At 40.3% G+C, this 27,499-nt stretch overlaps 3 protein-coding genes across 3 annotated transcripts; 1 reads left to right on the top strand and 2 right to left on the bottom strand.

Moving 5' to 3' along the window:
- The first annotated feature begins 907 nt into the window (after positions 1-907).
- Positions 908-7,035, top strand: LOC119905690 (PRELI domain containing protein 3B-like). The gene is made up of 6 exons (XM_038722955.1): positions 908-1,056; positions 2,527-2,695; positions 3,576-3,665; positions 4,173-4,243; positions 4,561-4,663; positions 4,793-7,035. The coding sequence occupies exons 1-6, from the start codon at positions 1,025-1,027 to the stop codon at positions 4,907-4,909; spliced, it is 582 nt and encodes a 193-aa protein (XP_038578883.1). The 5' UTR covers positions 908-1,024; the 3' UTR covers positions 4,910-7,035.
- Positions 7,036-7,529: 494 nt separating this feature from the next.
- Positions 7,530-18,066, bottom strand: bpifcl (BPI fold containing family C, like). The gene is made up of 16 exons (XM_038722954.1): positions 17,921-18,066; positions 17,693-17,805; positions 17,383-17,497; positions 17,047-17,178; positions 15,658-15,813; positions 15,511-15,574; positions 15,301-15,361; positions 15,096-15,187; positions 14,691-14,867; positions 14,461-14,520; positions 9,546-9,713; positions 8,936-9,003; positions 8,819-8,861; positions 8,637-8,697; positions 8,144-8,220; positions 7,530-8,050 (listed from the first exon to the last, which is right to left on the bottom strand). The coding sequence occupies exons 2-16, from the start codon at positions 17,790-17,792 to the stop codon at positions 7,994-7,996; spliced, it is 1,431 nt and encodes a 476-aa protein (XP_038578882.1). The 5' UTR covers positions 17,793-17,805; positions 17,921-18,066; the 3' UTR covers positions 7,530-7,993.
- A 1,342-nt stretch (positions 18,067-19,408) lies between these two features.
- On the bottom strand, positions 19,409-22,400 carry LOC119906287 (vesicular inhibitory amino acid transporter-like). Its single transcript, XM_038723854.1, has 2 exons — positions 21,541-22,400; positions 19,409-20,793 (listed from the first exon to the last, which is right to left on the bottom strand). The coding sequence occupies exons 1-2, from the start codon at positions 21,919-21,921 to the stop codon at positions 19,606-19,608; spliced, it is 1,569 nt and encodes a 522-aa protein (XP_038579782.1). The 5' UTR covers positions 21,922-22,400; the 3' UTR covers positions 19,409-19,605.
- Between the last annotated feature and the right edge of the window lie 5,099 nt (positions 22,401-27,499).

Below are 27,499 nucleotides of genomic sequence, written 5' to 3'. Positions count from 1 at the left end.
ATATCAAAATCAAATATCAAAATATCAAAATCAAATCAAATCAAATATTGATTTGATTTGGATTTTTCTTCTGTTCACTCACTTTGCATTTTGTTAATTGATAAATATAATCTATTAACATGTCTATTTTTGAAAGCATTCTTAGTTTACAACATTTTTTCCACACGTGCCTAAAACATTTTCCAAGTACTGTAGGCGACTTTACTTAGGCTAGGTATTTCCAGTTTCTCTTACTTTATTCTTCTACTCCACTTCATTTCAGAGGGAAATACTGGACATTTTACTCCACTTCATTTATTTAACAACACAAGTTACTTTTCATATTGAGATTAATAATGTATGTAATATATCAAAAACACATTATTGTTTAATATTATAGGTTAAGATAAGTGTTTACACGAGAAACTCACATGTTACTGTAGTACATAAAGTAATTTGAGTCCCACCTTTACCAGTTGCAACATTAAACTGAAGCAAACATCTGGCTGTGATGGTGCACTGGATAAGACACATGGTGTGAGAGACCCAGGGTCATTCCCCCTCTGTGACACATCCACCATTGTGTCCCTGAGCGTGCGACCTCTGACATGTATAGCAATTGTAAGCTGCTTTGGATAAAAGCGTCAGATAAATGTAAACATCGATGTGTCAGTAATTATAGACCAGTAGTATAACATACAGTATATTCTTGCGCTTTTTTAAAAACTGGGCTACTACTTGAGTAAAAGTTTGAATAACGACTTGTAACAGAGTATTTCCACAGTGTATTTATTTCTACTTAAATAAAAGATCTGAGTACTTGTCCCAACACTGCTGAAATGTATGAAATAAAAACATTTGTTCTGTGGGAGATTGTTCTGGACGGCAGAGTGCAGCAGCTGTTTCTGCCACCAGAGGGAGTCTCGCTGCTGAGGCTCCATTAAAGGTTTCCTGCTGCTGTCCCTTCCTCTCTCCTTCCTCAGGCCGGTGTCACGCTGTCGTTAGTCGCCGGGGCTCCCGACCCCTGACAGAAAAGCCTAATAAAATGAAGATCTGGGCGTCAGAGCACATTTTCAAGTGAGTAGCTTTCGGTCCGTGATAGTGTTTTGTACAACTGTATATGTTAAGTAACATATTTCCGTTCGTATAATAAGTTTTTGCGAGTTTCCCGTTAGGTAACTTGCAGTTGCTAGCCTCCTTACTTGCTAAGGTTGAAGTTAGGTAACTTCACACAAAGAGCCTGCGGCTTACCGTACCGTTTGTCGTTAATGTTAGTTTCCACATTTTAGCTTGTAAACAACGTGACCTCCGTTCGCCATTATGTTCAATGTTTTTTCAACAAATATATACATGTGTCGGTCATTCTGCGCTTGAAGAAAACTTATTTAGCGAGCAGAGTTTACTTGAAGGTTAGCTAGCGGTTTACTGTTAGCTTTGGCTATCGGACGCTGTTCGCCCTATAACCTTACGTCAGGTTTTATTTTAACGCTTATTGCAACATGTCACAATTGAATCGACGGTGAAGGGATTCATGTGCTTTTCACGTGTCTTGCATCAACCACGGGGATTAACAGAGTTTAACAGTTAAGTTACCGCAACTGTTACATAACGGTCTGGCTGGCTGCCAGATCCTGCGATGGAAATGCAATATATCCGTGTTTTCTGCGTGTATTTTTCGTATTTTTGCTTATCAGACAGTAAGTGTATAACAATGGTCGCGAGATTTTTGTCCGTTTCCAGAAGTTTCTAGATGAATCTATGTTGAGGGGCGTTCCTCCTCCCGCCTGTCATGGCAGCCGGAATATTTAGGTTATTCCACCATTTTGATTCTGTACCAATGTTTAGTGATGACAATATCGGATTATAACTTGGAAAAATTTTTAGAAAATTATTTTGTAACATTGTAAGGTCCGATTTCTCATTAATCATGGAATCAAATAAAATCAAACGAATAAAAGCTGTCAAACATATGAGATGAATGTGTAATGGTACAGATACACTTAATTTTGCTGTAGATCCAGATGATACAGCACGACATGTTTGAAATATTTTCTTGTAAAATGGCAAATGTGTCTCTTATGTATCCAGCATAGTTTTATTGTTACTGCTGTTTCAGTGTTGTTGCTGCTGCTGTCTCTCTGTATAGTGAGTGAAACACAGTCATGAGTGTTTTGGTGTTTGCATGATGCATATTGATAAGAGACATTTTGTGTCAAGCTTGAGAATGACAGAAGTTATTTATTCACTTTCGCCCAGCATAATATGCTTACTATCTCAGTGGTGAAAATGGGCAGAATGACATAAACAATCAATCTGATTATCAATTCTTGATATTCAACATATCATAACAGTGCATTTTGATTTATTGGTGGGTCCCGGAAATTACACACATGAAACATTGAAGGCACTGACATCGCCACAATGATTATAATCTAATTGTTCCAGAGATGACTAACATTGACATTGCTAACCTCTGCAGTCTATTTCCAGAATGTTAAATTGTCTTTGGGAACTTGCCGTTTCTAATGTCAATATTATTTTTAACAGCCACCCATGGGAGACGGTGACCAAGGCGGCGATGCAGAAGTACCCCAACCCCATGAATCCAAATGTGTTTGGTGTGGATGTTCTGGACAGAAGCGTGGACTCAACGGGACGGTTACACAGCACCAGGCTGCTCAGCACAGAGTGGGGGCTCCCCGCCATGGCCAAGTCTGTAAGTCAGATGATGAGAGAAACCCTTGAGCTTGTGTAATGCTGATTGATTTATAGGCTATATAACTGTGCCTTGCCTGGAAAGTGCATGAGAGCAGGCGGTAGCAGTGACAAAAAGCGGACAGTCAGCTTCTAGCAGCCTTCACAGAAACACTCACATCCTGTTAGGTCCCGATTAATAAAATGTTATCAGACTAATCTATTTAGCTTGTATTTAGTACTCACAGGTAATTGCAGCTTGCATTATGTTCTTCTGTGTGACAGGTAGACTATCAAAATGCTATATAGTTATCATCATGATGGCGTTAATGGTTTAACCTCCATATTACTCAATTATTTGAGTAAGGCATACCATCAAATCAGGCTGCTGGTGTATACAATCTACTGTCCAGACTTGATTGTTGGATCTGTCCCTCTCAAACTTAAGAAACTAGCTTCATGATGACTAAAGAATTTAATAAGTAATATTCATATTGTAGACACATTGTCATAGATTGTATGCAGTCTATGAGAACTATACGTAATGTAAGCTAAATGTATTCAGTCTGTCACCATTCACCACAAATTCTATTAAGAGAAAATACAACTAATTAATCAAAGTCTCTCCAATTAAACAATGAGAAATTTCTATAAAGCAACATGTTGATCTGACATCTAAACCAATCAGCGGTTAGATCAGGGCAGTGCCAGGCGTTTCCTACCATGCCCTTAAGTTTTGCAGTAAGTGGAGATCAGCGGGCCTGGCCTCAACAGCGGCAGCCACCTTGATCTCATATATTCTGCTCAGGCCTAGCTCATCTCGAACGAGGCTGATGTCAGGAGGTTTTATAATTTTTTATTCTTTTGGGTTTGTGTTTTTTAACTAAGCCTTTTTCCTGCAGATCATTGGGGTAACAAGAACATACACGTACGTTCAGGAACATTCAGTGGTAGACCCCAAAGAGAAGACCTTTGAGCTGAAATCTACAAATGTGAGTATATTTACAGTTTCAGTAACTGTTTTGATTGACAGTGATACCAAGTGATATTTTGTCTTAAGTACAGTAGAGTGCGTGCCAGTATTTAGTAGGACACAGAAAAGTACATCTCATGTAATCGAATGCAGGAAATTATTATGGTTGAGCTATTCTGTTGGTATATTGGTATATCTGTGTCTGTTTACCTTTTCTAGTGGAACAGAGTTGTTGTATTTTTTTGTAACAATGTCACAGCAGTCTACTAATTAACTGCAGTCATTTCCTCAGTCAGCTTAGGCACCTGATTTTTCATTAAGCAGTCACAGTCATTGTGGAAGACTTATTGGACAGGGAGAGAGAGAGAGAGACATAACATAATTAATTGTTGCATCCCAGTTGAAGCCATTGTTAATGTTATCAGTTACATATTTGTGTTTTTCCTGCTTTAACATGTTCACTATGAGAAATATATTTTACAGCTTTACTAAGACAAATGCCAACTTTTTTGTTTTTTCCCTCCAGATCTCCTTCACTAACCTGGTATCTGTGGATGAGAAGTTGACCTACAAACCACATCCGCAGGATCCTGAAAAGTAAATGACTTTTTAAAAAAAATATATAAAATGTCCTATTATATAAAACATTTTTTATTCTTTTATAAATATCAAATGTCACTCGTGGGCTAAATAATTACAATTTTCTAGTTCTGTCTAAATGTGTCTGCTTGGACCTGAGTATTTCAAGGGGAATTGTAAATGCTAAAATTACTGGTGGATTTATGGAGGACTTTTGTTGGCAAAAGGTTTTTGTTTTAATTGAAAGATTCTAAAATGTATTAAAAAAACAGATTTAACATTGTGCTGATTGTTTCAGAAGCACTGTTTGTGACCTTTTTATTTGTTGTGTTCAGGACGGTGCTGACACAGGAGGCTCTGATCAGTGTGAAAGGTGTCAGTCTGAGTAGCTACCTCGAGGGTCTCATGGCCAAGACCATCTCTGCCAACGCTGGCAAGGTGAAGCCACCTTTAAATCTCCCAATAACTCGTCGTGACAGTATGGCCCAACATCTCTTTTCATAACGGCACACCTGTCACTTCACATTATGTTTTGTAACACTCCGTCTGTTCCTCTGTCTGTCTCAGGGTCGGGAGGCGATGGAGTGGGTCATCAGACGACTAAACACAGAAATCGAGGAGTTGGCGGCGACCGCTCGTGGCACTATACGCGTTCCCATGGCAGCAGCTGTTGCAGACAAATGATCCCGGCTTTCCACCGCTGCTTTGTCCGCCATCATGAACCGACGGACCTCTCATACATTTCCTCCCACCCAATCTGCAAGCACAGCCTAATATCCACAGCCCCATCCTTTCTTTGTGTGTATATCACAAGAAGTTGCTGTTCGTTCCTCCTCAGCAGTCTGCGTAGACGGGTTTGATACTCGCCGCTGTGGGCAGTGATGGGGAGCGTTGAGCTGATGACGGTATAAAAAACAAACAGGGTTGAATTGGACTGCACTTGAAGCTCATAGGACGTAGTCTTGTGATGTTAAAGCTCTTTTTTTTTTCTTTTATAAATATTCACACTGTGCCTCCACATCATTTCATAAGTTTCCTCTTTTCTTTTCTCCCCTTCATCTTAAACTTTTAATCTCTCTTATGTTCCCTTATTATTTCCAAATCCTTTAACGGCTGAAATGAAGTCACTTGTTACTGACTTTTTCTGGATTGGCTGATCTTGCTTTGTACAACAGAACTGACCAAAGTTTCTCGAAGCCAAAACCCCCTCCAGCAATCAAAACGGGCTGTAACAAAGTATGAAAGAACTGAAATTGTAAGTTACACGCTGCACTAGCGTGATATCTAAGGTCTCTCTGTTTTGTGGTAAAGACAGGTGCAGCTCAGAGGAAGCAGAGCTGAGCGCAGGTTACGTGGCCAGACAACGAATCCAGTTTGTGGGTGTATTTGCATGGTGTTGAACACAAATTGAACTTGTCCAGGTCTGGTACAGCCTGTCGAGTCTTGTGCCATCAGGTGGAAGTACACCAGCTTTCTGAGTGAGTCTGTGTAATCCAGAATACTTTTGGGTGCAGTGGTCCAAAGCAGTCCACACCACAGGAGCAGAGGGTAGTGCTGATAAGGTTTTGTACAACGATGAAGACCAGCTAAAACTTGCAATTTATCGAAGTCTCGAAGCCTTTATTTGTTTACCGTAATTTGCTTTTTGATATGGATCTGTCTGCTGAAGATGTCAGCATGGTATACTGCGCTGTAGTCACTTCTGGTGGTCACATTCTGATCTTCTGGATACAAACAACTTGATTTCTGTGTGTCTCTTGTTTCTTCTCTGTTCTATAGTTAAGTGTTAACAGTAAGAATGTGCATACTTGAATGTCTAACTTATTTTCAGCATGTGTACTTACACTTTCACTTTAAGTAGCAGGAAGTCCTTAAACAATGCAGGGCTTTAAAATGAGTGTTTGAGCACTGAGCAACATGTTTGCATTCACCTCAGTGTTTCATTTGTTGTCTTGTAAGAGGAGCTCTGCAGGGTTGTGTTCAGAATCACTGTGTGCTGTCAACCCCTAAACACTTTTCAAGCTATATTTATTATCATGAACAAAACAACTTTGTACTTCATACTGTCTGTAGATGGTGTTATTTATAATACATTTGTATTAGCAAATATTGACAAAGGCTGTTAAATTGTGTTCGATTTTAAAAGCTGTTAGCTTGTGGTGTTTTTATAGTTCATTTCCCTTTGTTATGCCATTGCAGACTCTCAGGTGCTACATAGTTAGCATAGTTTTTTTTCAGTTTCCCTGTTTGCTTCTTTCATAAAAACCGTGTTAAAATAAAGCCAACATAATCTGTAATTCTTATTCATTCTTCTCTCTAGAAATTGTAATAACAGTTCTGCAAATTGACACGTTTACATTTAAAGTGGTTAGTGGTTCAACTAAAACTATTTGTGTTACAGTATCTGTTGATGGAGCTCAGCATCACAAGTCTCCACAGTCAGTATCTCCATCGACTGTCATGGTTTCAGTTAGTACTTTTCACACCTGCTTCCAGTTCAGCTGAGCTTCTTTTGAAAGGCGTGTTCATAGTCAACTAACTGTTACATCTCATGTATTTTCCAGCTCAGGATCATTCTGTTTGAAGTCTGGTCTGGTCGCTCAGCCAGTCAGTGGATAGTGGCAGTGTCTCTTCATGAAGTGAGACTTTTTTTTTTTTTTTTTTTTTTTTTCTGTGAGGAACAGTGGCTGTAAATAGGCTTATTTATATTTTGTTGTTGGTGTTACATTCCAAGAATGTCAACATGTAACAGAATCTAAAGAGTGCAGACTGAAAGGTTTCAAAATAAACAGATGTCATTGTTTGATGAATATGGTGGTGAAGTGTCTTCATTACCTCTTGAGAGGTTTTCTCCTTAACCAAAACAGCACATTTTTCTTATTCAGTGTAGCCTCAGATCTTACATTCAGGTGTTTTTGTCCCTGATTTTGTCTTTAGAAAAAAAACCCTGCTAATTGGCTCCTGACTGCTGGAGAAGATGCCACTAAATTGCTTTAAGTGGAAAATGCAGATAAATCAAGATATGGTATTCATATCCCTGGGGGTCAAAAATGGCAGTAAATGAAAGTTCAAATGTCTGAATAAAAAAAAAAGGTTGCCCTTAAATAGTCTGTCCTAATCCCTGCCATCATTGTGCATTTTCAGATGTTTTTCATGTTTATATATATTTAAATCTGGTGCCCTCTGGGATTATAACACAGTGACACAGCATACTGTGACAAACCACAAATGTTTCCTTTTTGCTATAACAAAACCTCCATGAATAGAATTTGAAAGATAAAATCAAATCACATGAAAATCAGACTGGATTCAAAGGCCACATCTTTTAGTAGAGATTTGTAAAATGGGGGGAAAAAAACAAAAACAAGTTCAGTTAAGATTTTTAACCCCTTTACTCAGCTAGGTTTTACAATTTTTAGATTAATAATAGTGTGAATGCATTAAAAAACAAAACATCTTTACATTATTCTGTCAACAAAAGATCAAATTTTAGGCTGTACACCTCCATGTTATAAACATTTGAAAAGTTGAGCTGCAGGTTGAAAACTGAAATGGTAAATCACGAGTACAGAAATGTTGATTATCTACTGTGTAGGCAGGTGTGTTAAACATTTACAGTCCAGTGTATATGTAGCTGTACCTTTTTACACGCTAGTGCTTTTGTCATGTGGTGTCAGATACACATCCAGTTTGTTCACTGGTTTAAAGTTTAAGAATCTGAACTGAGATGAAGTGCACCCATGTGCCAGAGTTAAACAGGCCAGGTTGTCAGTCGAAGCCTCTGTCTGGTAGCACCTCAGCATCTGAAGAGATGGCTATAAATCCCTGTCAGGAATAAAGACAATGGTCAGCTCAGTAACCATTTCTTCTCTTAATTAAAAAACATTAACTCAACAGTGTACTTCTGCTAATACTGACCTCATCCACTTCCAGAACTGTGTTGACCAGCTGTGCTTGTCTCATTCTGGGTAAAATAACACCCACGGCCAGTTTCTCTGAAACAGAAAGCTACATGTCAAGACAAGGACAATGAACATGTTCACATTATACAGTATTGTAGCTCCCCCCACATTATGTTGGATCAGTACTGAATGGTCAAATTCTGAATAAAAACATGCTTGCTGTCCTGTGTTGCTCTACCTTACTGTAATGAAATAAGTTCACACTGAAAATTCTAAGCATTACGTTGCTATTCCAAAGAGTGGAATAATAAAACATTTCATAGGCTGCCAATTTTGTGCCAAATATCCCTGAACATAGCAGAAAGAAAAACACAAAATAAAAACTTTGGGGCAATAGTGATGATTGGAGTGGAGTATAAATGACTATTTATAAGCTACTAATCGTTCACCTTACACTCTCAGAGCACCGGTTGGTGACTGAAGCGAGAACTCGCATCACTAAGACTCACCGTTCAGTTTTGCCAAGATTACCCTCGATCCCATCTTCGCAAGGTTTTCCAAAGGATCAGTCTGCAAAGAGAAACGTGATTCTTTCGTCACTGTTTGATTCTCCTCAGTTTGTTCACACAAAAGGCTGACTGAGACTACCATGAAATTTGATGCAGTTATTATAATATATCATGTAGCCTACCGAAAAGGTGCCCACTTCGCTCGACACCAGCGTCATTGTAAGACTGTTTAAGAGAAAGTTGTATCATTAGTTTAAGTCTGAGTTTGTGAACTCTTTTTAAAACATGGTGTTGCTCACTTGTTCTTTAAGATGTTGCCCTTCAGTCTTCCATCAGCAATCCACGCTTTACCGCTGAAGTTCAAGTCCTGAAAGAAAGAGTTTTAAATTACAGCTGCAACTAATGATAATTTTTATTATGATTAACTTGTCAGGTTTTTTTTTTTAAGATAATCAGTTAGTTGTTTAGTCGACAAAATGTCAGAAATCTCGTATGAAAAGCTGGAACCAGCAAATGTTCAGTATTTCTGCTTGATTAATGACTTAAACTATTAGTCACTAATCAAAATAGTTATTCATTAATTTTTGGTCAATTAAACAATTAGATTAATTGACAAATCCTTTTAGCACTAGTTTAACTGCCAACTGAATGAATACATGAACACAGAAGACACAAACAGATGCATGTATTCATTATGCCTCGAGTTGTGTAACTTGCTCCTTGAGTGATAATAATTGTAAGGCACAAATGTAATAACATACTGGGCGAACAAGGTTTGAATGTACTTAAATGTGCGATCACATCACAATATTGTGTTGTGTTGTTATATAAAGATTAAAATAAAGAAAAACATAACAGACACTTGCATGCGTTCATTCTGGTGTGTGTCGATATGCCAGAAGTACTCACAACATTGAGTTTGAACAGTGGGGTTTGGGTCCCATTTGGCTGGATGGCAAAAGCCTTGACAGCGCACTGGAGGTCCAGTTTAACAGCACCTGGCTGGAAGGAAAACATTGGAACCTCTCTGGCATAAGCCTGCAGATTCATCAGCAGACCTGGAAAGATCTTGGGGAGCTGCAGAGAGAAACAAGTGGATGGTAAGCATTTCATTCTAAGATATTGTGACAACATTTCATGAACAGAGCAGTGTTGGGACAGAAAAACTGGGAGGGGAGAAGGGATAACAAGTTGCACTCTGTGGTGCATTATAACTGCATTACAATACTGAACTAAATAGATGTGCCTCAGAAAGTTTTGTTATCCAGTCTAGTTTTTTCTCTGATTCACTCTGGACCTTTGTTTAAAAAAAAAAAGAGATAAAAACAATGTGCATCTATACAGTGTATGATCTATACTCAGAAGTTTTAAACTTTGTTACTGTTCATGTGTTAGTTAGTATTTGTCTAATCATTTTAAATTACAACCTCTCGTTTTCCTGTTTGTGTTGGAATCTGGTCGACCGTCAGATTTACTTCAGGATTCTATTTAACAGCAACTTTAATACATTTACATTACATTTATTTTTTCAGCTGACGCTTTCATCAAAAGCAACTTACAATTGCTATATATGTCAGAGGTTGCACGCTTCTGGAGCAACTAGGGGTTAAGTGTCTTGCTCAGGGATACACTGGAGGACGTGTCACAGAAGGGAATTAAACCTGGGTCTCCCACACCAAAGGCATGTGTCTTATCACTGCGCCATCACCACCCCAGGTTAATATGGATATACACTCACCTAAAGGATTATTAGGAACACCATACTAATACTGTGTTTGACCCCCTTTCGCCTTCAGAACTGCCTTAATTCTACGTGGCATTGATTCAACAAGGTGCTGAAAGCATTCTTTAGAAATGTTGGCCCATATTGATGGATAGCATCTGGCAGTTGATGGAGATTTGTGGGATGCACATCCAGGGCACGAAGCTCCCGTTCCACCACATCCCAAAGATGCTCTATTGGGTTGAGATCTGGTGACTGTGGGGGCCATTTTAGTACAGTGAACTCATTGTCATGTTCAAGAAACCAATTTGAAATGATTCGAGCTTTGTGACATGGTGCATTATCCTGCAGGAAGTAGCCATCAGAGGATGGGTACATGGTGGCCATAAAGGGATGGACATGGTCAGAAACAATGCTCAGGTAGGCCGTGGCATTTAAACGATGCCCAATTGGCACTAAGGGGCCTAAAGTGTGCCAAGAAAACATCCCCCACACCATTACACCACCACCACCAGCCTGCACAGTGGTAACAAGGCATGATGGATCCATGTTCTCATTCTGTTTACGCCAAATTCTGACTCGACCATCTGAATGTCTCAACAGAAATCGAGACTCATCAGACCAGGCAACATTTTTCCAGTCTTCAACTGTCCAATTTTGGTGAGCTCTTGCAAATTGTAGCCTCTTTTTCCTATTTGTAGTGGAGATGAGTGGTACCCGGTGGGGTCATCTGCTGTTGTAGCCCATCCGCCTCAAGGTTGTGCGTGTTGTGGCTTCACAAATGCTTTGCCGCATACCTCGGTTGTAACGAGTGGTTATTTCAGTCAAAGTTGCTCTTCTATCAGCTTGAATCAGTCGGCCCATTCTCCTCTGACCTCTAGCATCAACAAGGCATTTTCGCCCACAGGACTGCCGCATACTGGATGTTTTTCCCTTTTCACACCATTCTTTGTAAACCCTAGAAATGGTTGTGTGTGAAAATCCCAGTAACTGAGCAGTGAAATACTCAGACCGGCCCGTCTGGCACCAACAACCATGCCACGCTCAAAATTGCTTAAATCACTTTTCTTTCCCATTCTGACATTCAGTTTGGAGTTCAGGAGATTGTCTTGACCAGGACCACACCCATAAATGCATTGAAGCAACTGCCATGTGATTGGTTGATTAGATAATTGCATTAATGAGAAATTGAACAGGTGTTCCTAATAATCCTTTAGGTGAGTGTATACTGTGCCCTATTAACTGTCCATGAGGCTAAACTGTGAATCAGCAATGCTTGTACTGACTGACTAGTGTGAGTGTAAAAAATGCCAGGTAAGTTTCATCCCAAACTAGTACTGCAGTGACACCCTTTATCCAGTGACACCATTAGCCGATTAAGAGGACGTCAATTTACATGATCAGTTCATCATCGGAACAACTTACCAACTGGATTCAGCTTTTCAGATGTGAGGACTGGATTTTCTCTGTGGGTTTTTCTGATTTGGTGTGGTTGTCAACTTGAATTGGAAAAAAGATTTGCAATCTTCTTTACAAGTATCTCCTATCTCTTTACCAAAATAGAAGGGGGATTTTCTTAACAACTACATAGATATTATCCTGCTAGTTGAGTTTGCTTTAGTTTGCAGCATTAGTTATGAGTGCACATTATCTTATGAACAGGTACAAAACCTGCCCTTCACTTCTGTGTGACATGGCCTCAGTACAACTGAATTAATAAAGAACAAGAGAAGAATCTGGGGATGGTATTATTGTGTAGGTGCTCTTTGAAGACTCGGGTGGGCTGTGATGCAGCCATAACGGCTCATTGCTGTAAAAAGCAGGGTTTTTTTCATAAAGGAGGCACAATGCAGAAAGAGAAGTTATAATAAAAATGATACTGAAAGAGCAATTGTTGGGTTTTAGGATATACGTCGATTAATGAAGGATTTTTTGTGGCAAATTAGTATGAACACTAGATACTAGCTTTTCTGCATCGCATGTTTTGGGAGAACAACACAACTACGGTAAGGATCTACGATGCACTCAAGACCAGTAGGAACTCAAATTTCAAACACAGTGAAACTTTAATGAAAATTATGGAGTTCTGTTTCAGTAGCTAATTCCATTAATCTTCATGTATCCTCACAGACTTCAAGTACCTCACCAGTCAAAGTTTTACCAGAGGTAGGCTACTACATTTTTTCTAATTATTTTAATAGGCTCTAACATATTACTGCTAAATATTTAAAAATGTTTCTAAATAGGGATTTTTTTTTCCATTTCAGAGCCGAATGTGAACATTGTGTTGCCAAGCTGTTCAGGTGAACAGAAGAGCACAGAAGTGATTGAGAAATTGATGAATCAATTGGTAAAACAAGTAAAAGAGGAAATAGAAACTTATGTTAGATTAGAAATTCAAGCAGAGGGAGATCCAAGACAAGTGATAGACGATGCGGAACGTTCTGTACTCATGTTTGAAATCAAGTTCGTTTTTCTAGTACTTAGTATTCTTTTCATGTTTTTTTTAAGGTAGACTTATGGGAAATGAACATGTCAGTTAAACAAGAGCAAGTAGTCGGTAACTAAGGCCGAGATGAAGAGGAATATATAAAATTATGATACCAAATGTGAAGATGAACCTGTCCTAACGTTAAAAACCTATATAGTGCCAAAATTAGTGAGTTATAAGTTCGAAAATGAGATGATATTCATGCTTGTGGTGGTCAGTTAAAAGGTACTGGCATCCGTACAAATTGTTTTCATTGTTTAAAGCACACTGCAATTGTAAAACAGGTGTTTTTAAATGTAGTTATGATAATGATAAGGAAAAGACATTCATAAGTAGTACTCCTTTTTGAAGAGGAAATACAAATGCTGTTTTAACAGAGTTAGGTGTTCTTGGTGGCTTTGGCATTACAGCAACTTTTTCACAGACATAGAGTGTGACGGAGTACTGTCACTACGGTTGAGAATGCTCTTGGACTGCCATCCCAACGGGCCTGGCTCTTTGGCATTGTGGTCAAAGTTGCATGTTTGGTATTCTGTAGACCCGTTTTCGACTCCGGGAAGGATTACTGCTCTTGTCCTTCGCTACACATTTGATTGGATGTTGACATATACACAGTATAATGTAATACAGACTTAAGGAAACAACCAATCCAATGTAAAATCAGACATCTACCTATAAAATGATTATTAATTTCCACTTAATTTATTTTGTTCTGTTAAGTATGATATGCCAGTGTTTGGTCTTCCCCTTGGACAAATCATGCAGAAACAAGGTGTTTGCCCAACAGATTGACTGACTGACTGACTGTAATGTCAAAAATTGGATGTCATAAAATTTCCTCCAGCTGAACTCAGACAAAACAGAGATCCTTGTTATTGGGACCCAGGATAGCAAAACAAAGTCTGCCATCTGCTGGTTCCCTAGTGGACTGCGTTAAACATGTTGCAAGGAATGTTGGTGTCTGGTTTGACAGCAATTTCAGTTTTGAGCAGCACACCACAGAGCTTGTGCAATTGTATTTTCATTATCTTGGAAAAATATCAAAAATATTATATTTGTTAACTTTTAAAGACAATGAGACACGCCTTCATCTTGTCACGCCTGGATTACTGCACCAGCCTGTTTACTAGTTTTAAACAAAAATCTATTGATCGATTCCAGACTGTGTAGAATTCAACTGCCAGGCTTTTGACCAGAACAAACAAATGGGATATTGTTTACAACAAAAAAAAGATTACTAGGTAAAAAAATGAGGGGACTGTCTGAAGTGTTGACCTTCATAAAGGCTTAAAGAGATATAACACATTGTCTGTGGTCTGGAGTGGGCAAGCCTGGCCCAAATAATAGTTATCATTAATAATGTTAAATATGTGATTCTGATGCTGAAGATGAAACACTGCAGTGTGAACCACGATGCTGTCATCTTCCCACCAAACATTTTTAAGGAAGGGCTCATTTTCTCATTTTCAAGCTGTTTTCTTGTTCATAATCAAGCCTGTGGATGGTAGAAACTTGACACTAGGTGCCTGCTGACATAAAGCCATTCATACAGTGAGTTAATAAAATTCTTAGGAGTTGCCAATTGTAACCCTGATAACAGATAAACTTACCTGAGGAATGAAAGGCCCCATTGCGCTGGTATTTAGGTGCAGAGGACAGCCTGGGGGTATCTGAGATGATGAAACAACAATTCTCAACCACATACATTGTTTAAGGTAAACCAAAAGTTAACCAAAATGAGTGCCTAAATGGATGAGCTGTTTAAGACCTGAAACCAAACTTGCCTTCTTCTCTGCTTTCTTCCTCTCCATCATATATGCATCTTTAAAGGTGCACTTACCATGCTATCATTGATGAGGAGCTGAAGCAGTCCAGCTGAGTAGTATCCATATGAGGCAGAATTCAGAGTGAATTCAGACAGACCCACTGACAACATGTGGCCTGGCTGCTCAGGTACGGTGAAAGGCTTGGACTCAAAGGGAGGGTCTGTGTGAGTTTTGATAAAGTAGAATTCTCCCTTTAAATGAAGATGAGCAAATAATCAATTACAGCCATTGATCATGTTTCTGCTGTTTATATCATGTGTTGTGGCCCTCATTATAAATTAAAGTTAGCCATGGACATTAAAGGCTACCATATAAAGAAGAAGTGAAAGAAGTGCCTGAAAACATGTGGCCAAAAGCAAGGGGACTTCCACAATATTAAAATGGATCACATGAAACTGCTTAAATTTGTGTATCCTTACCTTAAAACCCAGATTCAGATTTGAAGCATCAATAACGGGTAAGCCGGTGAGAGGGAGGTCCAGAGTAAGGTCTTGATCCACATCAAAGGAAACTGATCAGAATAGAAATCATTTGTAGACTGATTTATCTGTTTATAAATTAAAATTTCTGGTATTGTGTAAACGTTTTTGGAAATTAGGGTTTTTATCCATCCTGCTGCAATACCGTTCATGACCTGTAGGTAGTCCTCCAAGATTACAATGTATTCCTCCACACAAGGGCAGATCTATAGAGGCAGCAACAAGACAAATGTCATACAATGCTCACCCCTGAAAATTTTTACAGTCGGTTTCACCGTAACATTATCTGATGGTCAAAGAGGATATATAAAGCCTTCACTGATATATATGACAAGGATATAGAAGAAACACTCACTTTGTCCTCTATTTCACCTCTGATGTGCCCCTTGAAATGTTTCACTAAAGGCTGGAACATCCAACTATTGACAAATAAAAATGCAGGGCTTATATCTTGACATCAGTATCTTTTCTTTTATCTCTCTCTCCCTCTGTTCTACTGTACCTGGCTCCACCATGGAATTGGACGTCCACATCTCCAACTTGAGCATCACAGCTTACGCTGGTGACAGACAGATGCCCATCAGGATCTTTCCCCAGCGTCACTACAGAGGTCAAATCCACATTAAATATAGCCATGTCAAATGATCCCCCGTCGTGTCTGAAAATACACCGTACAAACATAGTAAGTGCACGTTGGTGTTGGTGAAAATTTGCACAGACAACATACTCCCCTAGAGCCACAGCAATCCTCTGCCATGTGGGTGTATTTGTACTACATACACATAAAATCAACAGACCCACCTCACTAAATTTTCCAGGTTATAAATTATTATACATGTATTTATAAATTGCACATTTATCTTAATTATAAAAGTGATATACTCTGTTTTTATTGTTTGATGTTTCCTTTCCTTGCTTCCTTGTTTACAGTACATCTAAAAGGTCATTTATCATTGCTGCCATTCAAGAATAGGCATAACCATGCCATTTTGTTTTGAGTAATATATATACTTTGATATAAACTGCATGTTCTGCAGACTGCAGACCTCTGCTTCGGCCTGATATTGTCTAAGTTAGCTGTTACTTTCACATTCAACATTTACTATGTATACTGCAATGTAGTTATATGCAGACACCCAAAGTCACACTGAGAGAAAGAACAGGAAGTCACCAAAACCATTGGTTTCTTCCTTTTTGAGTGTGAATGTGCATAACAGCTTTCATGCCAGTCCCCCCAGTAGATCACATAACCTTCTTGTTGGAGGTTTTATACCACTGATCACTGTATACTTAGCTAACAGTAATTAACAAATCTAACTGATATCATTTCATTCATGATAATATGGCATATTCTGGTTTTAATGCAATGACTTTACAGTAAAATCTTGATATATTTTTTGTAACATAAAGACCAAAATAAAGATCAATTCAATTTAAAAACCAAGGATGATGTAGGATAAGTGAACAGGTGTTTTCTTGTCTGTGTAAGATTGGAGTCAGTGATGTACAGGAGTTAAAACAATATAGCGCTGGAGACGATGACAATGACCTTTAAACAACACTTCTACTTGACCTCAGAAGAACTGAGAACACAAAGGCTCTTTTGGGCTTAATATCACTTCCTCATTAAGAAGCACATTTGTCTTTCAACATTTGAAATGAAGTGTTCTTATACATTTAAGTGAAAAGATGTACATGTAATCACTCTTTTCAAAAACTTTTACATTTTGTTACAGAGGATGATCAGATTATATCAGGTGCTCGGAAGAATTGTCTTTTGTCCAAATGGAAAACCTGAGAAATATCCCTACAAACTGACTGAAAAGCTGTTGAGTTACTAGCTTTGTGATCAGTGAGTGAACATGTAGTGCAGAGATTAGGCAAAACTCACATTATGCCAAAGTTTGTCAACCAGTTGCCAGATAGTGCGACACTTAAGCCTGAAATCGATGTCTTGAATCCTGTAACGTCCTGATAGAACTCGACAGATGGCTCTGGTAGGTCGCACTTTGTTATGGTGATGCTAGTGCACATGAGGAGAGACAGGTGTAAATAGACGTGAGGACACATATCTGTGTAATTTCAAAAGGTCTAATGAAACTGTTTTATAAATTCTGTCATACTCAGCCTATTCCTTTTTGAAGAGCTCAAATGAGAAGAGCACATCTGAGCCTAGGAAATAACTTATATTTAACCTCTATATGAAGAATGTCAAATATAATCCTACCCTGTTAATGTGTAGTAAATGCTACCAAGGATGCTCAAGCCGATTTCACCGCTGATGTCAGGGAAAGTGACAAGCTCCAACTTATCCTGAATCCATCCTGCACCTGCATGCTTTCCTGGGGTGAACAGCACATGTGTACAGTTTTAATAGTTGTAAATGAAACATGTCTCATGTACAGATTATACAGGTCAATTTTTGTTGGGGTTATTAACAAAAAGACTCATGTAGCCACAATACAAAGCAATCTAACACCCTTTAAAATGTATGTTTAAATAAACTGAGTGAATAACACCATCTCACTTTGCCTTACCGTACTGAAGTCCTTTGTTGGTCAGAATGACTTGTATTGCAGGGTTTTGTCCACAGGTAAAAGGAATCAGCATGAGCACTGTTATCATGGATGGAAGCATATTTCTGGGTCCCCTGTGGTGTAAGTAACATTTTACTGTACCTGCTACTGTGTACTTGAACTCTGCACAGTCAAGGAATGATACATTTTATTCACAATAAAGCTGTTTGGTGATGTTATGTAGCATACCTGAGTTACTGCAGGACGCAGTGTAGTTGCGAAGTTGAAAGTCAGCTCCTGATGTCGTACATCTGAACAAACGTCTCCACCGTTTCACTGCCGTTGATTCAGACGCAGCTTGTACTTCCTGTAAGCTATCACTGAGAAGTGAAACTCACTGTCATCTGACAATATCCTGGGATGGGACAGACAACTGCACTGGTTTGTGTGTGTGCGGGGAACAGGAAACAATGTTTTGATTCTTCTCTGTCTGTGTTAACCAAGCAATTGGCAGAGCTTAAGCGTGTAAAGCAAAACACTACATTCTAAACAAAATCAGTGTTATCAGAGCTAAAGTGTTAAAGATATATTGATATATATTTTTATGAATAAAGTAAAGAGTGTTTTTAAAGGTACTGAAGTCCTGAATATCAGAAACAATTTGAACAACCTCTCCGTTCTCAGACATGTCATGGTTGAATGGCATGTAAAAAGGAAGTGAAAATTATCTCCTGTTCTGCTGACATTTTAAGTAAGCAACAAATTGGCTTTAATATTTCTGAAGGGCAATGGGGTGATACCTAAGCTCAAAATGCTACTGTAATTCTGCCTCTGCACCATATCATGAATGATTTCAACTGGCAAATGTAGCTGGCATTTCACACACAGCATCGCAGCTGCAAACCCGTCTTGTCTTTGATGCTCACATTGTTCTTTAAAGAAGGGGAAGCATGATCAGCTGTTTTTAGAGGATGTTAAAAATGGCCCAGAGCAGTAGAAACAAAAGAGAAAGTCAAATCAGCAAGGCCACTTCTCTTTGGGTACATTTCAAGGAAACATTAGAATCACCAGCCATAAAATATTTGATTTATTTATCTCTTAATTCAACAAATACTCTTTGTCTCACACACCATGATTAGTTCCATTAAATCACAATTAACAAGTTCAATAGGAAGAGAATATTATCAGACAGACATGGTTCATATAACACAATTAGGACCCACTTGCTTGCACTTTGAATTCACTTCATCCAGAATGACACTTGAAACACCAAGAAAACAAAGAGCCAAGGAGGACTACTATAGGCATAAGATGGAAAACAAAACACAAAACGAAAACAAACTCAAAAAAGAATTATATTTAAACAACTACACATACGTTATTCATGGTTTATTATAATCCAAAGAGCACCATCTGAGCTGATGGGTGCCCTGGTCTTATGCCTTGTATTTTCTCTGAAGTGAGTTTAATAACATAACTAGCAGCTCAAAAACCAATATAACATATTCACTCCATTGTTTTTCACATATTTCATTCCCCAGATATTAACACGTACACACTCACAGTTAGACCCATGGCGGATATTTTCACTGGATCTTTGACACATTTGCATGAAGACTGATACCTGGACAGGCTTGTTAATTCCCGCATATTTAATCACCCCCCTTCATGCGGAGGTTGTGTTCCTCTGTCCAGTTAATAAAACATGTTTTCTGGAATGAGTAGACTACTTTACACTATGATTGTAGAGTTTATTATTGCACATTATCACGAAGGCAAAATAAAAAGATGTACATTTCACACAAATAATCCTCCTCATGGGCTTATATGTCAAGTGGTCAACGTGATGTTTTGATAAGGTCTGCGCCATGACAACCTGCCGGAGTGCGGCATTTTAGGACATCATCATTCAATAAAGGTCACCTCTGAAGCTCTCAGTCGTGGATATTGTACTTGAACGCCTCTATGAGCCCTTCAATCGAGTGGATTAAGCCAGATATGGCGCATATGCCTCCAATAACAAAAATGGCAACGTCGAAGAAGACGTGGTGCCACAGGAGATTCCTCCACTGGAGCTTCAGGTGGAAGAGGCTTGGCAAGAGGAAGCACAGGCCAGCGCCGGTGAGGCTCCCAGTTAAACCCATGAGGAGGGCGAAATGGGGGACAAAGACGGCCATAAGCAAGGTGAAGACTACCAGGCCAATTCGAAGGCCCAGACCCCATGATTTCAACTGCCCACCCGGGCCGTAGCAGTCCGGGAAGAACGCTCTCCCGCCATCCTGGAAAAAGGATTTCTCCATAACTTCAACTGCAGCAAAGAACGGCAGTGGGTAAGATAACAGCGCTTTGGCGACGAGGAAGATGTTCACCACAGCCCGGATGGTTGAAGGCAGGTTATCCGTGATGACCTCTTTGGTGGCGTCTGCCCAAGTCAAGTAGGCCACCAGGGCGAAGAGGCCCTTGAGGACGCAGGCTGCGATGTGAGTCCACTCCATCATGCAGTGGAACTCGCTGGGCTTCTGCATGTTTCCCTCCAGGGAGGGGAGGAAGATCTGAGAGGTGTAGCTGAACACGATGATGCCGATTGAAATGGGGAATTTCTTTACATCGATATAAAACTTGACCTTCTCCCAGGCCCACTCACGCGCCCTGGAGAGACAGTAGGCAATCACGAGGACGTTGATGACGAAGTGCGCCAGAGTGCAGAGCAAGCTGAACTTGGACACGGCCTTGAGGTTCTTCAGGAACGCGCAAGGCAGGAGCGCGACGGTGGCCACCACAGACCAAGCTTTCTGGGAGACGGGAAACCCCGGGAAACTGTTGTACATCAGGTTGCCGCTGACCACAACGTAAAGAATACAGGTCATGACCAGCTCGATAATCTGAGCCACGTTCACCACGTGTCCGCCCAGCGCTGGGAAGCGGGGCGCGCAGCAGGCATTGGCGACGTCCACGTAGGAGTCCCTCACGCGCACTTTGATGCCGTCCTCATTCTCCTCGTACAGACACGCGATGAGGATTTTGCCGGTGTAGCAGCACACCACAGCCGCGAAGATAATGAGGAAGAGGCCGAGGTAGCCGCCGTGGAGGATGGCGTACGGCAGGCCGAGGACGAACATGCCCTGCGGACAGAGAAGCGCAGTTGAGTGGTAATGGACGGGGCCCACATCGCAGTGACAGGCCGAGCGAGGCCGGACATGCAGTGACTGACGCACACAGCTCACATCTCACATTATAACAGTAAAAAAACGTTTTTTTTGTACATTAAGAGAACAATACAAAACAGAAGCGTGGGATTTATCACGTAGCTGATTAATTCTGCATCACACAATTGTTTTCTCATTCGCCTCGCCCTTGAAATATCCTAGGCCTTTCGTTTGCGTATGTTTTAGACTGAATCGAATCAAGGCATTAAAAATACAATTTTAAAACCAATTTTTAAATGAATTTGATTACAACTTCAATTTGATGGAGACGCTGATAAGCACGTGGGTGCATTCAGCCTCAGGGCTATCAAAATCGAACAGGCCCTGCCTGCAGCTCCACTGATAAAAAGATTTGAATAAATAAATTCTAAGACCCATTGACTCTAATGAATTCACTCTCAAGCCTTGAATTAAACGTTAAATTAAAGCCTGTATTAGATTTTTCAATACATTTGAAAGCTCAATAAAAATGTATTCGACAAAATTGAACACAATGCTTTATTCTAATCTTGGATTGTGTGAAATGATGCGCATCCTCTCTTTTCCTTGCATAAATCTGAAATCTGAAAATGTTCAAGGTGACTTTTTGTGCAAGTGCAGGCCTCATCCATGCAGCATTTTTGCTTTCACATGCAAGATGATAGTAATCACAATGTGGGCTACCTGAATGGCGTTGGTGACGTTCCAGCCAGCTTCCCATGACGTGATTTTAGGCTTATCCTCATCCAGCGATCCACCTGTCTTCAGGGACGAGGGCCTCCGACCGGTGCCGTCTCTCTGATAGTGGCTGTCCCCCTCCAGCTCCCCCTCTCCCTCCGTGTGTCCTCCTTCTTCTTCTCCCTGGAGGACATCCATTTGCATCCCTTGCCTGTAGTCATAATCCAAGTCATCGCACTCGGCGAAACCCAAGCCCTCCTCGTCCGTCGCGGCCTGGAAGCCCATCCGGGCGAACACCCCGCTGACCTTGGCCTGAGATTTGTTGGACACCGTGTGGGCCGCATTGGTCAGCTTGTTGGTGAGCTTGTGTCGTATTAGGTGAGCCATCTTTATCCGAATAAAATGCGTTCTTCAACTGGAAATTATATTACCGAGTAAAAAGCAGAGAGGCAGATGCATGCAGGTTGATATTTGCTTTTCAACTGCTACTGTAAAGTCATGCCTGTTGCCTCTGTGATGTCGTCGAGAAGTGCGCTAACCTCCCTTTTAACGGCAGCCTAACAGTTTCACCCAAACTGTTTCAAATCCTCAGCCGCTTTTCTTGGCTTGCTCATCCATAGTACACCCTCAGAAACTCTCCTTGTCATCTGCCTCAACGAAGAGATGCCCCAAAACAGAGACAAAAAACAAAATATGTCCTCGGTTGTCGTTAAAAAAGACAATTTTGTATTTTTCCCAAGCAGTTTTATCAGTTGGGGGTCCTGTTGGTGACAGCGCGAGCGCTGGAATCTCTGACTGCATCACCCAAAGAGAGGAGAGAGAGAGAGGACCGCGCACGTGTCCGCATAGAGAGCCAGTGTAACGGCTCGCGCACAGGAGAACTGTCATGGATGGGAGAGAAAGAGAGAGAGGGAGAGAGAGAGAGAGAGAGAGAGAGGTTGACCCTCTCCACGGGCCTTTCCGGCAGAGTAATCAAAAGGATAAAACGGTCAGGTCATTTAAAGGCAGCGGTGGGCTGTTACAGACTCGTCCCTGACGTTATGCATGAATGAAGAGATCAAACATTTCACCTGCTTTCATGCTGCAATCTGTCAACAAGTCGACAGGCAGTGCCATCAACAAACAGCAGGCGTCCTGCATGTATGCTAAATAAATATAGGGCTTATCTAACAAGCATTGACGTATCAAAATGTTGCCTATTTAATTAAGATATGTTCATTTTAAATCCTCTCATGGATCCACAGTTGTAGGATATTTGTGGTCTAAATGAACCTCGTAGACAGGGAAACAGGATGAACCATGTAACAGGAGGATCTGTTTGTTTTGTTTTTCGTTAGGAACATTTTACCTGATCTGCCCGATCTGCTCAGCTGTAATTTAACATGTGAAATCAATCCTAAATTTGTGAAATGATGCATGCGGACTGCAGCATATTCTACTCTGAGACCGTGCACGGCCTTCCACGGAGAGACTAATATTTTTTTTATTAGGAATTATGAAATTGTGTTTCTAAACTATAGCCTACATAACATGCGAACAGAAATTATTTGTATGCAATTTTCCAATAGCCTAGCTAATTTGTAATTTTTTGTCTTATTTTCTAAACAATATTTACGAAACGTGTGAAAAACATAATTTTAGTATTTTCTTATAAAATACGCCGCACCTTCATATTAAAACATTTAAAATAATGCCACGGTTTAGCCAGATCTGCGGGTTAGAATTTCTCATGGATGCATACGGCTACAGATTTTAAGTTTCCAGCTCATTTAACAGCTTGATTCCAGATGAGCATGTTCAGCAGGCTGTGAAGGAATGCAACTCGTTGCTGATATGATGCACATCCTGCAGCTGGCCTGCCGCAGAGCACTGGCAGCACCACGGACAGCTCCTCAGAAAAAAAGGATCAGACTTCTCCTCAGCCTTTTTTCTTTTACGCAGATTGAAGGAAAATCATCTAATAGCTATATTAATTATTGTCTTTTAGTGGGCTATATTTAATAAATATCTGCACAGAAGAAAAAATCCCAGGGGGGGGGGGGGATAGTTAGGCTATTTCTTCTCCACCTCAGCTGTAATCCTCGGGAATAACAAACATCTCATCTTTTCCTGCATAATCTGCTGTGACACGGCTGAACAAAACTGCCATCAAATTTTCAAGCCTACTTGCAGAAATGTAGCCCACTGTGGCAGGGAGGCTGAAAAATCAAGGCTCTATCGCGGCCACGATTTATGAGCATTTTAAAAAACATCTCTGTTAATATATGTAAATCAAACTAATAGAGATTTCACGGTTGATTGAAATTATCTTTTTGTTCGGATAGAATAAAGTATTAAGGCATGCAAGACAATATTTTACGAGCAGCATTGTAAGACAAATAACATGGACGAGAGGTCTAAATTTAGAAACCAGCCAGAGGACAGAGAAAGTTCCGCATATTTTCATGCTTGGCTTGGGCTGCTTTGCCAGCTGCTATTTATGTTCAGGCCAACATAGTGTTTGTTAGTGAGTGTGTGTCATCCACGTCTGGGGGTATGCGCGTGTGTATGTGGCGGTAAGGAAATGGGGAGAGTCCTTGAGGCATCTCTCCCTCCCCCCATCACATGCACAATCCCCGGGCTAATGGGAGGACAGAGGATCGGCTGCAAATGTCACACACACACGCGCGCGCGCACACCAAAAAGCAAGCACGCTAAATACATGCTGCCTCACCCCAAATCTGCAGAAATGACACTGATTCTACATCTATGAAGAAAGACATGCATGGACAAAAGAATGCTAGCTATTTAAATTATGTCCCTTCCAAAACTACACGATAGATGTATTTATACTTCCTCATGACAAAATGGATTTTCAGTCTGCTTTTTTCTTTGAAAGGGCTTTAAAAATGGTTGCTGTGGCGACCAATTTAGCTTCTTAGGCTACAAAGAGAAGGATTAATTCGGGCTCATGTGTGAGAGACAGCAAGATAGAGACACTCAGGCCGGGGAGTGTGTTGCACACCCGCTCCAATGTGTGTGTGTGTGTGTGTGTGTGTGAAGGCCTGAGATACGGGGGCTTAACAGCCGTGCAGTGCTGACTGGAAGCAATAATCTCTGATAGTTGCCATGGCCACAGTAATTGGACAGGGTGTGTGCATGTGTGTATAAGAGTTGAGAGAAAATAGACTCTGTTCTCAGCACAGGTTATTTTTTTGTGTCGAAAACCCTCGGCTGCCTGGATGGAAAGAGAATTTAAACATTAAAGCCAATCCTAACCATTCGTCTAAAGAGTGTCAAAAGAAAAATGCTAAAGGAGAAGATTTCCTCTACCAACGCCGCACAATCGCGAGAATAAACAGGAGTAGGCCTACGTGCATGTGTTGGCTGAATTTGCTTTCGAAATGTCTTCCTTAAAAATAATGTTTTATCACAGCACACGTTTTTGATTTGTCACAGGAGTAAAGCAACCACAAATAATAAGATGTGAAAAAGTCCTAGGCCACGCTAAGGCTAAATTAATTTGGAAATCAAGGTTATATGGGCCTATAGCCGAAATTTACACAGGCCTATTATGAAATTAAAATTCATGTCTCATCCAAATATATTCCAAAATTGTAGCTGGTGAAGATTAGATTAGGAGTGCTGAAAAACTAGGCTATGTTGCAAAAATAAAGACAAAAACCCCAAAAGGTGCCATTTGTTTATGTGAAAATGGGCGTGGCCTACAAGAGGCTAAAGAAAGTAATGAGCAACATTTGATTTTGTTTCTAATTGCGGAATTTATAAATAGTCATACTGTGACAATTTCCCATCATCATCAACAACTAGAAAAACATCTTCTTCCTCGGTTTCCATCAAATCTATAAAATCTGTTTACTTTTTAGATATCATGCTAGACAAACACGGATTAACTAGTCTACTTGGTGACTTTTCAAAGGTTGTAGATTTGCTTTAAAACAAGAACCCTTTAAAAGGCAGGCTATTTTAATATGCCCATGAAGGCACTTCCTGGGCTAAGTGTCCCATGATCCATGTAGAGATAAAAAATAACAAAGCTGTTACCAAGGTAGGAACTAAGCCTATTCTTCCACATAAAAACACAAAACATTAACACACAAGATAGACTACAGGGGTTAGACTTATGCTTCACTGTTTGTATTTTCTAACAACACTTCACTTTGATCTGAGAATATGATTTGAAAATGAGGAATAACTGATGAGTTTGTCAAACTAATCTACCACAGGTTTGGTTAGTTGCTGCAGTGTAAACTTCCCCAAACCAAATAAAGACAGCACACATCCACGATTATTAGGCCTAATTTAAACTCGGATAAACTAGCATCTTTGCTCCCACTGACTGTATTTTCTAACATAAATCCAAAGCTGCCATGCCTATTTACAGTTGCAACGATTGGACAATTGTAATTAGGAGGCGGGGTTTAGTGAACAGGGGCGAGTTCAGCGCCAACGGAAATTCCCTGAACACCCTGTTGTGTAAGCAAGCGCACTGCATTTTCTGCCTTTTATTTTATTTGTAACACTTATGTGTTTACAGACTTGTCGCAGCTGATTGGGTAACACCTGTGACACGCCCACCAAACAGAAGAAAACATACCTCGAAGCACAATGTTGCAAGGAAACCGTTGCAAACCGGTGCAAAACGTTTTGAGATTGAACTCGCCCCTGGTCAATTCCCAGCATAGCTCCACCTAACTTAAATCTAACTGGAGGAAATGAATGAATAATTAAAAACACCTGGGCCTGTGCAGATTCAAACATTACTAAAATTTTAGACAGTGGATGATCATATTGCTACTGTACAGAAATATTCATGTTATCCACTAAATAAGACAAGGATTAGCAACATCAAATACACACACACACACACACACACACAAATAAATTTGAATATTTGTATTTTTAGAAATACCCTTCCCACATCCACAGTCATGCATGCACGCACACACTCACACACATTCATGAATGCATGAATAGTGACAGGTGCACAAACACATTAATCACTCTGTGGCCCGAAAAGATCTGCTGTGCTTACAGGGCCAGAGACTGAAGAGAGTGATAGTGACAGACTGTGTGGGATTGTGTGGGTGTGTGTTTGTCTGTGAAGGAGAGACACAGAGAAAGAAAAAAAGACAGGGTGTACCACTATGTGTGTGTACAGTTTGTGTGCAGGCGTGACAGGGTGCGGAAGAGAGTCATGGAGGTTGCAGGGGGGTTTGTCCGCAGTGTGGCTCTGATATATCAGAAGTGCTCAGAGTCAGAGTTGTTACATAAACTGGACTCTCTTCCTACATCCGCCATTCCTTCACACACACACACACACACACACACACACACACACAAAGGCCAGTGGGAACCACCCAAAAAATCAATTTATATATAAAAAACAATAATTAAAACAAAAACAATGACAGACATTTTGAAATCTTTGTATTATTCATAAACAGTAAACACGATTGACCCCACAACATTGTATTTCTCCCTCCTCCCTCTCCTTGTCAGTGGGAAATAACAGTCTGTTATTCCTCCTCCACAAAATGGAGGCTGCTTGGCATCACGTGTGGCAGTCCCAGAGTGCTTGTAGCCTATTAGTTCCCCTGTACCTCATCACCGCTGCCTGAATGACAAGCACAACAAGCAGAGAGCGCTGCGAGCATCGTGCCTCCTGGAAGGAATGGATGCCAGTGTGTGTATGTGTCTGAGAGGAAAGACACTAGATGGGGGTTTGTATGAGTTTGTGACCGTATGTCCATGTGTATGTGGGTGGGGATGGTGTGTGTGTGTGTGTGTGTGTCTTATTAGTGGGTATGTAACCACATGTATGTGTGTGTGAGTGTGTATTTGAGTGGGTGAGCTGACCTAGATATGCTTATTAGCATCAGGAGGAGGGGGACAGCAGTCACTTAGAGCTTTGTGCCTGAGCAGTGAACTGTGCTCATGCTTCAGTGACACACCATCAAGCTTC

The sequence above is a fragment of the Micropterus salmoides genome, unplaced genomic scaffold (genome assembly GCF_014851395.1).
Source record: "Micropterus salmoides isolate LMB-PRFRI ecotype aquatic unplaced genomic scaffold, ASM1485139v1 Ms_hic_scaffold_16, whole genome shotgun sequence".
NCBI lineage: Eukaryota > Metazoa > Chordata > Actinopteri > Centrarchiformes > Centrarchidae > Micropterus > Micropterus salmoides.
This window is presented reverse-complemented; position numbering and strand designations above follow the sequence as displayed.

What these genes read in the sequence shown, in the direction of transcription:
- LOC119905690 (XM_038722955.1), top strand. Translation starts at nt 1,025, where the DNA reads ATGAAGATCTGGGCGTCAGAGCACATTTTCAA. An exon ending in TTGAGCTGAAATCTACAAAT is followed by an intron (nt 3,666 to 4,172) that starts GTGAGTATATTT and finishes TTTTCCCTCCAG; the next exon opens with ATCTCCTTCACTAACCTGGT. An exon ending in CATCCGCAGGATCCTGAAAA is followed by an intron (nt 4,244 to 4,560) that starts GTAAATGACTTT and finishes TGTTGTGTTCAG; the next exon opens with GACGGTGCTGACACAGGAGG.
- LOC119906287 (XM_038723854.1), bottom strand. Translation starts at nt 21,921, where the DNA reads ATGGCTCACCTAATACGACACAAGCTCACCAACAAGCTGACCAATGCG. An exon ending in ACGTCACCAACGCCATTCAG is followed by an intron (nt 20,794 to 21,540) that starts GTAGCCCACATT and finishes CTCTGTCCGCAG; the next exon opens with GGCATGTTCGTCCTCGGCCT.
- bpifcl (XM_038722954.1), bottom strand. Translation starts at nt 17,792, where the DNA reads ATGCTTCCATCCATGATAACAGTGCTCATGCTGATTCCTTTTACCTGT. An exon ending in CAATTCCATGGTGGAGCCAG is followed by an intron (nt 15,575 to 15,657) that starts GTACAGTAGAAC and finishes ATTTGTCAATAG; the next exon opens with TTGGATGTTCCAGCCTTTAG. An exon ending in CAGTTCTGGAAGTGGATGAG is followed by an intron (nt 8,051 to 8,143) that starts GTCAGTATTAGC and finishes TATTCCTGACAG; the next exon opens with GGATTTATAGCCATCTCTTC.